The sequence below is a fragment of the Colius striatus genome, chromosome 1 (assembly GCF_028858725.1).
Source record: "Colius striatus isolate bColStr4 chromosome 1, bColStr4.1.hap1, whole genome shotgun sequence".
Lineage (NCBI taxonomy): Eukaryota > Metazoa > Chordata > Aves > Coliiformes > Coliidae > Colius > Colius striatus.
Genome location: NC_084759.1, coordinates 172,189,385 through 172,201,354, shown reverse-complemented (window position 1 = coordinate 172,201,354; position 11,970 = coordinate 172,189,385). Strand labels below are relative to the sequence as shown.

General features: G+C 39.6%; 1 protein-coding gene across 1 annotated transcript; it reads left to right on the top strand.

The window, feature by feature from the left end:
* The first annotated feature begins 298 nt into the window (after positions 1–298).
* Positions 299–11,617, top strand: RXYLT1 (ribitol xylosyltransferase 1). The gene is made up of 6 exons (XM_062016993.1): positions 299–481; positions 919–1,089; positions 2,096–2,198; positions 6,216–6,530; positions 9,417–9,587; positions 10,677–11,617. Exons 1-6 carry the CDS (start codon positions 337–339, stop codon positions 11,092–11,094), a joined length of 1,323 nt encoding a protein of 440 aa, XP_061872977.1. The 5' UTR covers positions 299–336; the 3' UTR covers positions 11,095–11,617.
* The last annotated feature ends 353 nt before the right edge of the window (positions 11,618–11,970 follow it).

Sequence of the window (11,970 nt, the reverse complement as noted above, 5' to 3'; positions counted from 1 at the left end):
ATCGGGCAGCAGCCGCAGCCAAGAGGGCCCCGGCACCGCCGAAACCCCGTGCGCCAGCACCAGCTGAGTAGTACGAGACCGGGAACGGTCTGCTCTGGGCTCCAGGCGCCTAGCCGCCGCGGGCCAAACGTCTTCATGTGCGCCTGAGGCTGCACCGGCAATGCGCGGCGGGGGCCGCTGGGACGCAGGGAGGTCATGCTGCGGGGGGCTCTAAACCTCTCTAGCAGCGGAAGAAGCCCGGGGCCGCGGGAGGACGCCCCTCCCGTCCCGGCGGGCGCGGCTCTCGCTGCCGCCTCACGGCGCCCCCCGCCGGGGCCTCCGCCCGCGCCGGGCGGGATGCGAGGAGCTCGCAAGCGGCTGTGCTCCGCATTGATCGTCGCGTATGGTCTCTTCTCCATCTACGCGGCCTACACCGTCTTCCTGCGGCCCCGCCGCCCGGCCGCTCCCCGGCCGCAGCACCGGGACCGCCGAGGCCCGCGAGGTGAGAGCGGCGGCGGGGCCGCTCCGAGCTGCCCTGCCGCGGGCGGGCCGGCCCGGCCGCGACTGGCGATGCAGCTGCCGGTATCGGCCGGGCTGATGCGGGGCCGACGCGGTTTGTCAACGCCGGCCTGCGCCTGAGGCCTCAGCGTGGGGAGCGGCGGTGCCTCTCCTCCTTCTTGTCCCCGGCCTGGAAAGTCCGTGCCGCGCCGAGAACGGCGGGCGGGGCCCGGAGGCCGCCCCTGAGGGAGACCGAGGCCTCCTCACTCGCCAGCGCCGGGCCTGCGGTGGCGGCGGCCTTTTCCCAGTGTCTCCTGCGGCCGCGGGCCTGGCCCCGGGCGGTGGGAGGGCTGTCAGGTGCTGCGCGAAATTGTGAACTCGAGACAGCTCGTCAGTTTTGTGTAAATCTGTTCATGTAAATCACGCTTTTGGGTTTCTTAGATCATGCTGCCTTGGGAAATGAAGAGTGGAATCCATGGGAAGGGGACGAGAAAAATGAATTGGTTGCCTCTCAGCAAAGATACGAAGCTAATCTTAAGATGATAAAAAATGCAAGATCTCAGCTAGAACAACCCAGTCTTAGAGTACAGATTTGGGGTAAAGCAGCAATTGGTAAGCAGCTGTAATCAGTGTCTGTTAATCGCTTAATCTTTGAGATACAGAACTTTTCTCTGCCTTTTTTTTCCCTTGATGATTAAAATTTATGTATATGAGTAAATAATATGGATATCTATACATGAAAAGCGTTAAAGTAGTGGGAGCTGTTGCTCAGATTTATGTTAATATAAGAATAGTATAGATTTTGGTTTATTTGTATCAGTTGTTTTCAAGACTGTTTTTCACACCTGCAAAGCAGATGGCTCAAGTGCCAGAGAAACAGTTACTTTTTTAATTCGTTGTAGCTTACAATACAACACAAGGACAGGAGTCTTATTTGGCTCAATTGAAATTTTTTATTTTGCCACTTTTACAGTTTTTGAAATTAAGGACAACACAGTGAGAAATAAGGTATTTTCTGTATTGCAGTACTACTGCTATTGATAAACTTGGAAATTCTTCTGTTGTAGAAGACATTGAGTTTCTTCTCTACATAAACCGAAGCTGAGAAGCTCAGTAGCTACTGCTGAAGATACACCAGTCTTCCCGTTTTAGCGTTTTTGAAAATGTAAAACTTCCAGCTTCAGTTGAACTTCCTGGTAGTGTTGTAGAACACATATGTGGTGATGCATTCCAACACAAAAATGTGATGTGTTTCATGGAGGCTTAAGAGAAAGCTGATGTTTGTCCTTAAAATGCTGATCAATATTTGCTTCTTTTTAAGTGGTATCTGTGGAAAGGCAGGCTTAGGGAAGTGATAGTGTGGAATATCTTCTAATGGTATTTGGACAGCCAAAGAATCTTTTTAAAATGTCATAGTGTGCAAAATATCTTAACTAATTTGAAGTAATACCGAATTTGGGAAATAATGTCTATGTTATATAAGAAGCTCTGGCATTTCTTTCCCAAGTTCTTCTGTTGTTATGCTTTTTCGTTTCCCAGAAATATTTCTATTTGCTAAGAGTGTAGTGTAGGCAAGATTCATGCATTCAAATTCTCCATCATGTCTTCATTTATGTAGGTCTTTACCTTTGGCAGCATATTTTTGGAGGGCAGCTTGAGCCACCTGATGTGACTGCACAGTGGAGAGAAGGAAGCCAAAAAGCAGGGAAAACGTATTTCAGGTACTGTCTGCAGGGTGTTGATGTCAGTTGTGTTGACTTTAACAAACAATGCATTGGAAAGCAAAAGAGCATGACTGAACATGAAGAACATGAACACAGGTGCAGTGTTTTGTCTATCTCAAAGTTGCAGTTATCTTAATATCATAATAATGTCATTATGTTAATAATAAACTTTAATTTTGCCATGTTTTTATAACTATGGAATACGCACACAACTTCTCATTGTAAATGATTACAAGGAGCAGTTACACTTAGTCATGGAAAGACGTACTTGGTAAAACCAGCAAGTTGTAGCTGAAACATGTCACTGTTAAACAACTGGAAACTAGGGACCCATCTCAACAGCTGTTTGATGAAGATTTATATCTTGGAGAGAAATGTGGAAAGACTTAGCAATGCTGATAGAGAGGACAGCCAGGAGACCTCAGGTCAGAAATACAACCTTGAGAAAAGGCTAAGAACTGAGGTTTGAGGCTCACAGTCAACTGAAAGAAGCATGTTCAATTTCTGTTGTATTAGGGGAAAGTGACTTCACTCCTTCGTTCATAAATAGGATTGTATCAAAACTATGATATGTTTCTAACAAAAATGGTCTGCGAGACCTGGAATCTGGTTAACTGCTTGATTTGCAGAGAAAAATGTTACATGTAAAGAAAGATTCCACTTGAAACATTGCTTGCTTTAAAAATGGATTTCAACCTGTGATTATACATTTTTGACTATTGCCAAATGTTTTATGTTATTTAATGGAGGGTACGGAACTTTTCTCTAAGTTCCTATTTAGCACCATTTTAAAGCTTTCTGTAAAGATACAGTGAAAGCTGAAGGATTTTTCATGTATTTGGCCAGTTTTCCAGTCTCCAGCAGTGGCTGTCCTACAACATTTAGCCACTTGCACCAGGACCCATCTATTAAAAAAGTTTTATTTAAAATCATAAATGATGCAATCAAGTGAATTTAACTTCTGAAAAAAATGTGTTGCTTGAGAAAGATACTTTTTTCCTTGTACAGTAAGAGGTTTAGCTAAAATTTGCAGACAATAAATAAATATGTGATTGTGAGCTGAAAAGGAGTAAGTGATCACTTTTTTTTTATCACTTTGAGTTGTTTATGAATGTATCTGACTCTGGACATGGTACACATCATAGAATCTTTTCAGTAATGCCTACATCACATGTGCAATTAAAAGTCTTTTCTAGAAAGACTTGTAGGCTTGATTTAAACATAGCAATTATTAAAGATTCTGTCTTTAATCTAAGGAAATAGATGAAATAATAAGCTCTTTTGGAAAAAAAAATAGCCATATTCCTTGTCTGCAAATATAACCTGGTCCTACAAGATTAGGAAATCAACTATGAATGATGCTATGGCATCTTGGTAGTCTCCTTGACAGAGAGTAAGTCTTTACATTCACAAATTGAGATAAAGGATACAGTACTTTCTTGGAATAGGAACCAACGCCTGTAGTGTTACCTGAGTGGGAGGGAACTTTTTTGTTTCCAGAATTAAAACCTCAGAAGCTGTAGAAATCAATGACACTCTGACGGATAGATTGTCTTCTTGGTATGGACATGAATTTTCTCAAGCCCTTGCTTTTCATGTTTATAATACGAAAATAGTTGGCTTCCCTTAATGCATCTGTCAGTTGACTGATTATGGTTATTTTCTCTCTGGTGTGCCTGTTGCAGATGAATAATAACTTCACATTGTTCCTCGGGGTATGCATCTCCCAAAGACAAACTTCTATACTAACATTTCAGTATCTTTCTTTGGTTTAGAGGAACCAGGGATAACAGAGTCTTTATTTTGACTTCAACTTGGATACTAGATCCTATAAAAATAGAAGGTTTAAGGTCAGTACCAACATAACAGGCGTTAAAATTTAACAGACTCGTAGGCACTTGTCTTGCAAAGTATAGAAAATATGTAAATATAACTTACTATTTTAATAATTAGCATTCTGAAGTGAAATAGCTAAAGTCCTACTTACAACTCAAATTGGAAATGCTGTTGTGGGGTTTTTTGAGAGGAGCAATTAGTACATGATTTTGTCTGCTCACCGATAGTAAGATTTGCTATAATTGGTGACTGTTGCCTGGCTGAGGTAAATTATCTGCATTTGATTACTAGATGAGTGTAGAGGGAGCTATCTGATGTGACATGTTTGGAGAATAAGTGCTGCTGTGCAGTTTTTTGTGATAAATCTAATGATTGTTAAAGTATAGATATCATTAGTGTTTTTAAAGAATATCAAATACAAAGACAAAAAAAAGCCAGAATATTACTTGAACATAGATGCATGAATAAGCACGTTTTGTATATTTATGATGGAGAATGCACATATTTAGTACAGATTTTAATGGCTTCATGTTTATACCAAAGAAATTGCCTAAAGAATATTAGAAGTACCAACTTCTACATGAAGTGCAGTGACACTTATTTAAAAACGTGTGGAGAAGGAGCTGCATTTTTAAGTGATTATTACATATGGAGTATCTCTACACTGAATGCATTTGTGTTTTTCTCACCTGCTGCAGTGTAAAACTTAATCGTATTGCTAATATAGAATGGCTGTCTTACACCTTTGGAATTGGATCTGGAAGACCTAGTCTGTAATAGCATCTTTTCATATATGTTCTAAGTCTAGTAAGGAAAAAACAAAGACTTTATAGGAAGTACGTCATTTATTGAGTCCAAAAAGTGTAACCTCCCCATACCATTCCTGAGTCTTCCCATGAGTTGTGGAAATCTCTTACTGCCTTGATTTTGCATCTTCTGTAATCTCCCTTAAGTTTCCCAAGGCTAATTGTGTTCTGACCGGGAGTTAATAGTGCAACCTTAGCACTGTGGGTTTATTACAAAAGTGGGATTTCCATAGTGTTTCTTTTACCCGCACTGGATTTTTATGCTGTTAAACTTCACATTTTGCTACACACAAGCCATTGCTTTCCTACCTGTACATCGTGTTATCCTGTAAAGTTGGTAGCCTCACAACACTGTGTCCATCGATAGAAACTTTTTTCCTCTAGGTCTCCTTTTACAAGACGATCCCTGAATCAACTACATATCCTATTCACTGTTTTAGGCATTCTGATGCTCCAGGTGTTCTCTCTTATGAACCGCAGTGATTCTTTCCTTGTTTTGTGTTAAAATTTGGCTTTACGTTTTGACTTGATTTGCATTTAATTAGAAGTCTTGATTCCAAATCATGGATCTCATGAGCCTTGTCTCCAGAATATGCCACTCCCACCAAGGCAGCAGCATGTCATTAACTCAGGTTTAGAATATGCTTGCCTAAGGTAACACACACATAACATCATTGGAGAACTTTTTACAAGTTTTGCTGTGAACTTTCTTTTCTTCACTAAGCTCGCTTGAACTGAAACTAGCCATCAATCTCAGCAGTTCATGAGTTAAAACTCATGGTCATTCTAAATTAGTTAAAACTCATGCTTATTTTAAATTAAGATTTTGCTGGTAGCTGAAAAAAACTGTAGTAATGCAGCACACCTGGAAAACAAAATGCTTCGCTGACCCTTGAAAAAACAAATTGCTAGTTTTTTCCCCTCTGCTCCTTCCCAAGCTGTATAATCACTAACCCTTTGGGTTCAGTCAACAGTCTGTTAACACATCAGTTAACTGAAGAGCAGGAGCTGGCAAACACTGATTTATTTCATTTGCAGTTCATAAATGGCTGTTGTCAGGTACTTGTATAAATGAATCCTGATTTCATGATATTCTGACATGATTGAAATTCCTCTGTTGAATACATTGTGCAAGACCTAGAAATGCAATTTTCTGGTTGTTTGTCAGAGCCTCGGGTTTGACCTGTAGATAATAACAACAGAAACAGTTGAGGTTACACTTGCACAGTTACTTTGCAGTATATTGCATTTACTTTGTTGAAGAAAAATAAAATCCTCTCTGGAGTCCAGACTGTGCAGTAAGGATGTTTAGAGGATTAAGGTCGATAGTTTGTCGTAAGGGTGTTTACTGTTTGTATTTTGGTTTTCACAGTTTCATCACTGGTCCGTCTGTAGTTCCTGGGTACTTCTCAGTTGAAGCTGAAAACGTGGTGCTAGTTGTGAACGGGAGGGAAAAAGCAAAGATCGCTTACGCCACTCAGTGGTTGCATTACGCAGGAACGTTAGTTCAGACTCACAAAATACAGCATGTAGCAGTTGTGCTGCTTGGGAATGAGCGCTGCAACAATGACTGGATTCAACCATACCTGAAAAGAAACGGAGGATTTGTAAATCTGCTCTTTGTGACATATGACTGTGTGTTGGTAAATGGAGAAGATATATTCCAGTGGCCTTTGGGAGTAGCTACGTAAGTGCTGTAGACACAAATTATAATTGAAACATAATTGTTATGCATGAGTTGTAGAGAATAAGTCTGAATGTTACTGCTGATACCAAAACAATTCTAGTAATTGTAGGACATGATCATATTAATGATGTTCTAAGTGAAGCGTTGGAATCTCTGGAATTTGTATTTAGCAATGAAAATGAAAACGGTAGGAGGATGCTAGGAGTTAGGGAGCTTTATAAAATGAACCTGTGTGTGATGGAGTTTTCTGTTTGTTCTTGTTATCTTCTGATGAATCTTGAGATTTATCATAACTGCTGATGTAATATGTACCCATGACATGAGGATTTAAAAGATACTTGTGTAATTAAGTTCCAGCTGCAGTTGTTTAGGAAAGGAAAAAGATGGTACTAGTGGTAGGGTTTTTTAAACCCTGTTATGGCCTTTAAAAGGAAATTGTATGCCTCCCATTTGGAATTGGTGTGTTCCAGTATCACACCAACATAACCTGGCTTAACAGCTTACTCACAGAAACAAATCTGTTATGCTTACTCTTCAAATTGTTTATATGGAATAGATAAAAGCTTGTTTTGGTTAGATGGATTTTTACTCCTTATTATCAGAGTTAATAGTGGTTTAGGTAGTTGTCATGGCAATACAAGAATGAAAATAATTATTTTCATATCTTTTGTTGAATTTTAATTCAATATTCTGTATTAAGATGGTTGGCAAACTGTATGGAGTTTTTACATGTAGTTTAAACGTACTCATGGTATCGTTGCAATACAGTAAATTTTGATTCTCAATTATGTCAGAGAATTGATGGCATTGGAAGTTCCTAAGCAAAAATAAGTTGATTTTTCAGATGCAAAGATTAAAGTGACAGTTAAAAGGAAGCAACAGTTACAGCAGCAAACTGGAGTGCAAAGCTGAGTGGAGAAAGATCAAGGATCAGAATGGGGCTTGCAGCTCTTGCACACCATTGGTTGTAAAAATTGTGGTTAAAGGTTGACAAATGTGCCAGATATTCTAAGTGAAGGGGGAAAAACAAGATGTGGAATCCTGCAAAAATATTTGTCATGAGGAAAAATGTTTTTCTCAAAGTAAGTTAATTAACATTAGTCATAGAATCATAGAATGGTAGGGGTTGGAAGGGACCTTTAGAGATCATCTAGTCCAACCCCCCTTCAGAAGCAGGTTCACCTAAATCAGGTCGCATAGGAACGTGTCCAGATGGGTCTCTCCAGGAAGGAGACTCCACAACCCCTCTGGGCAGCCTGTTCCACTGCTCCATCACCCTCACAGTGAAACGGTTTTTTCTTATATTTAAGTGGAACTTTTTGTGTTCCATGCAGGAGAGGAAAGAGGAAATGTCTGTTCTGTCAAAATTAGAAAGGTGAAGAAATTGAGAATGTTTTCAGAACCATTCATAGCAATGAAGAAATCACTGTGAAATAGAGACTGCTTTGAAACCAGTAAATAATTGGGATCAGGGTATATATTTTCTTACAATAAAAGAAACAAAGAAGTAGTGATCCATCGAAAAAAAAAATAATAGATCTTCTGTCTAAATTTGGAAAGGCAAAGGAGCAGAAGCTTTTTTAACATTCATCTGTTGCAGAAAAAATACTAACTTTGTGTAGTACAAAAGTTAGTGCCATCCTTTGAGCTGAAGCAGTGTTTTACTGGCTGTCATACTAACCAAAAGAAGTGATGTAAGATTTGAGGAATCAGTCAAAATAAGAAAAGTGTCTGATATGGTGAGAACCTGTGTAAAAGGATGATGTACAGTTTACATTGGGTCAATGGACCTTGCATTGGTTTTGTTGGATCCAAAAAGGCAGGTTAAATAGCTTGTACAGCAAGGTATTTACTAGCCAAAAGATTGAATTAGTGAAACCCACGAAGACAGAAGTGAAATTTTCCCTTCAGGAGGTTACCAGTAGTATTTTCAGTTGTTAAGCATGTCCAGAGATTAAGGTAGCTGAGATGTAAGATCTGTAGTTCCTGTTAACCTGGCCATTTCAAGTCAAAACTAGTGGTTGAATCAAGAACAGCTACTTTTCACAGAATCACAGAATCTTAAGGATTGAAATGGACCTCAAAAGATCATCCAGTCCAACCCTCCTGCCAGACCAGGACCACCTAGAGTAGATCACACAGGAACTTGTCCAAGTGAGTTTTGAATGTCTCCAGAGAAGGAGACTCAATAACCCATCTGGGAAGCTTGATCCAGTGCTCTCTCACCCTCACAGTGAAGAACTTTTTCCTTATATTTCTTTGGAACCTCTTATGTTCCAGCTTGTACTCATTGCCTCTCGTCCTATCATTGGACATCGCTGAGAACAGCCTGGCTCCATCCTCCTAACACCTGACTTTTATGTATTTGTAAACATTAATAAGATTACGCCTCAGGCTCCTCTTCTCCAAGCTGAAGAGCCCCAGCTCCCTTAGCCTTTCATCATAAGGGAGATGCTCCACTCCATTCGTCATCTTGGTGGCCCTGTGCTGAACTCTGTCCAGCAGCTCCCTGTCCTTCTTGAACTGAGGGGCCCAGAACTGGACACTATTCCAGATGCGGTCTTACCAGGGCAGAGTAGAGGGGAAAAAAATCCAATTTCTCAAGGATATTTTGCAACATGCTCACAGAATATCTCTGATGTTGAAAGAAGGCAAAAGTGTTTCAGGAAGTCTCTGAAGAGAGTAGTGGGGGCAAAGAGAATAAAGACCAACTTTTAGGGCAGGAGTTGCACTGGTTTTCTTGTGGATCTATTTACAGATGTGGATTGGCAACAAATAAGTGGATTTAGTCATAGAATCTTGTGTGGTAATTTTGAAATGGTGCAAAATGTTTTATTCTTTGACATAAAAGATACAGTTGTCTAACATATATATTGTTTTTTACAGCTACAGGAATTTTCCAGTTGTAGAACCCAGCTGGTCAATGCTGCGCAGTCCAAGATCATATCTCTGTAATTTCTTAGGAACAATTTATAAGAACTCTTCTAGGGAAACCTTAATGGAAGTTCTGAAGCAGGATGGGCTTGACAAACTGTGTTGGATTGCAGCCAGAGAACAGTAAGACTTTGATTTCTTTCATAAAAATACTCAGACCTTTTTGCCTGTTTCATTGTTACCAGCCCTTTTCTTGAGTTTTAAAAATAAAGGTAACCCGTCAAAATTAAAACAGAGAACACTGCTGAGACTCTCTGTATAGGTCTTTGTAATGTAATAGCCTTTCTGTTGTTGTATTTTACTTAAAGCATGTTTTTAAATACATCTCCTATGTATGCTACATATGAAGACCATCATTTTTTTAATATATATATATATATATATATTTGATTATGGTGGGAGAATAAATACTTGTCTTGGACCTTGTGTGTACTAATGTCTCAGGAAAAGACAGCTGTATTTTGGTATCCCCCCATATAAGAAAGTGGATTTAGTCTGTACAGCATTGCTTTCTTTTGTTTCAAGTAAGTAGAACAGATCTTTTGACTAACATAAACAGGATTCTCTTTGTATTTCTGAATTTTGCCAAGCAACACCTGTAGAATGTTTGATAGAGCAGGCACAGCGGTATGTAGGAACACCTCAGCTCCTGATGGTGAATCTCAGGAGGTGGTTTCTATCTGTGACATAAACTCTTCTCACAGACATTCTGAGGCACTTGAGACAGGTAGATTCAGGTTAACAGATTCCCTTACATCCTAACTTTTTATGAGCAAACCTATACTGATTTGAAGTATTTGAGGCCAGAATTCATTAGAAAGTCCATCGAGTGTCTTCATGTTTATCTATTTCTAAACTGTGCTGTGAAGGCAATTGACGTATGCGTCGCTTAAGTCACACAGAAGATGTCAAGTGGCATTTCCATTTACCTCTTTACATTTCTAAGTATTCATAATTTTTTTAAAAGGACCATATCTAACAAGTGTTACAGTCTGGTTTTAACAGTGACATTTTCAATAAATTGTTGAAAGACTCTTTAAGGACAGCTAAGACTAAAAGTAAAAGCCTATTGATTGTGTGTGCAGCATAAAATTCTTACCTTGACAGTATCTTGAGTTTTATCAATAATTGAAATGAAAGCATATCTCTTTTTTTCATCACGTTTCATTCCCGTGGGAAAAACGTTCATTTTCAACTCCTTTACCTTCCTAGGTGGCAGCCTCAAGAAACAAATGAAAGTTTCAAAAACTATCAAGATGCCTTGCTGCAGAGTGATTTGACGTTGTGCCCAGTGGGAATAAATACAGAATGCTATAGAATTTATGAAGCTTGTTCATATGGATCTCTGCCCATTATAGAGGATGTAATGACGCCGGGTGATTGCGGAAATTCATCAATGTACCACAGTGCTCCATTACAATTATTAAAAACCATGGGGGCTCCGTTTATCTTTATTAAAAACTGGAAAGAGCTTCCTGCTATTCTAGAGAAAGAGAAAAAAATGAACTTACAAGAAAAGATTCAAAGGAGAAAAAAGCTTATACAATGGTATCAAAACTTCAAAGTGTGGATGAGACAGAAATTCATTAATACCTTGGAAAATTCATTTTTGCCCAGCGATAAGGGATAAATTGTCTCTTTTGAAAATCTGGAATAGATTGAAACCTTGATTTCCATTAGCCTTCAGAGGAAGCTTTTCTACAAAAGAAATCTCACAGGTCAGATGTGTTCCTTTTCAAGTCAGCAGAATTGCACTAGCTTGATCAAGAGCTACGTTTGGCCCTCCATCCTTAACAGTTTTCAGAGAGGCTATTGACACAGCAGGATGGTGCTCTGTGAGGATGACAACAATTTTATTACAGTTTTTACAGTTTTCATGTTGGTGTGTGACCTGATAATTTTTTTTTTGAGGAGAGTATCTTTGAGCACGTGAATGTATTGAGATCCAACATGAGTACAACAGTTGTGATTTAAGAGAAGAATGAAAGATGAATAATTTATTACATAGACCGAAGAGAAGTATGATAGCAAAATTGCCAGGTTTAGCAGAATCATTAAGATATGTTCTGGTAAGTGCTTGTTTTGAAAATGTGAACTGTTTACTTGACTGACATTTCATTTCCAAGGAAATGGCCATAAAGCTAATTAAATACTGTGGAATAAAAACATGTATTTCAAGGTAAAAATTGAGAACTCTTTCTTAGAAATATTTCCTAGCAGTGTATTTCCCCTCTAGTGTTAGATAGCAAAATTTCTTTCTTCCATTCCCATTGAGTCTCAGGACAGAACTCTTTGCAGCTCTGCAGCAGGAGCATTCGATACCTGCAGTTACAGCTGCACATTGTGAACACCGTCCCTTAAATGGGAATTTGCTGGGGGCTTACCGGGTTTCTCAAAATCTTCTGAAACTTGTCAGCTCCAAAAGATGGCAGAAGTGTAACGTTGCATGTTTGTGACAGTGTGTGTACTACAGGCAGTTTCATCAGTTTTTCTGAAGTGTAGCCGA

Excerpts from the sequence above, each read along its gene's own strand:
- RXYLT1 (XM_062016993.1), top strand. The coding sequence starts at position 337 with ATGCGAGGAGCTCGCAAGCGGCTGTGCTCCGCATTGATCGTCGCGTAT. Across the intron at positions 6,531-9,416 it reads TGGCCTTTGGGAGTAGCTAC|CTACAGGAATTTTCCAGTTG; the intron begins GTAAGTGCTGTA and ends TGTTTTTTACAG. Across the intron at positions 9,588-10,676 it reads TGGATTGCAGCCAGAGAACA|GTGGCAGCCTCAAGAAACAA; the intron begins GTAAGACTTTGA and ends TTACCTTCCTAG.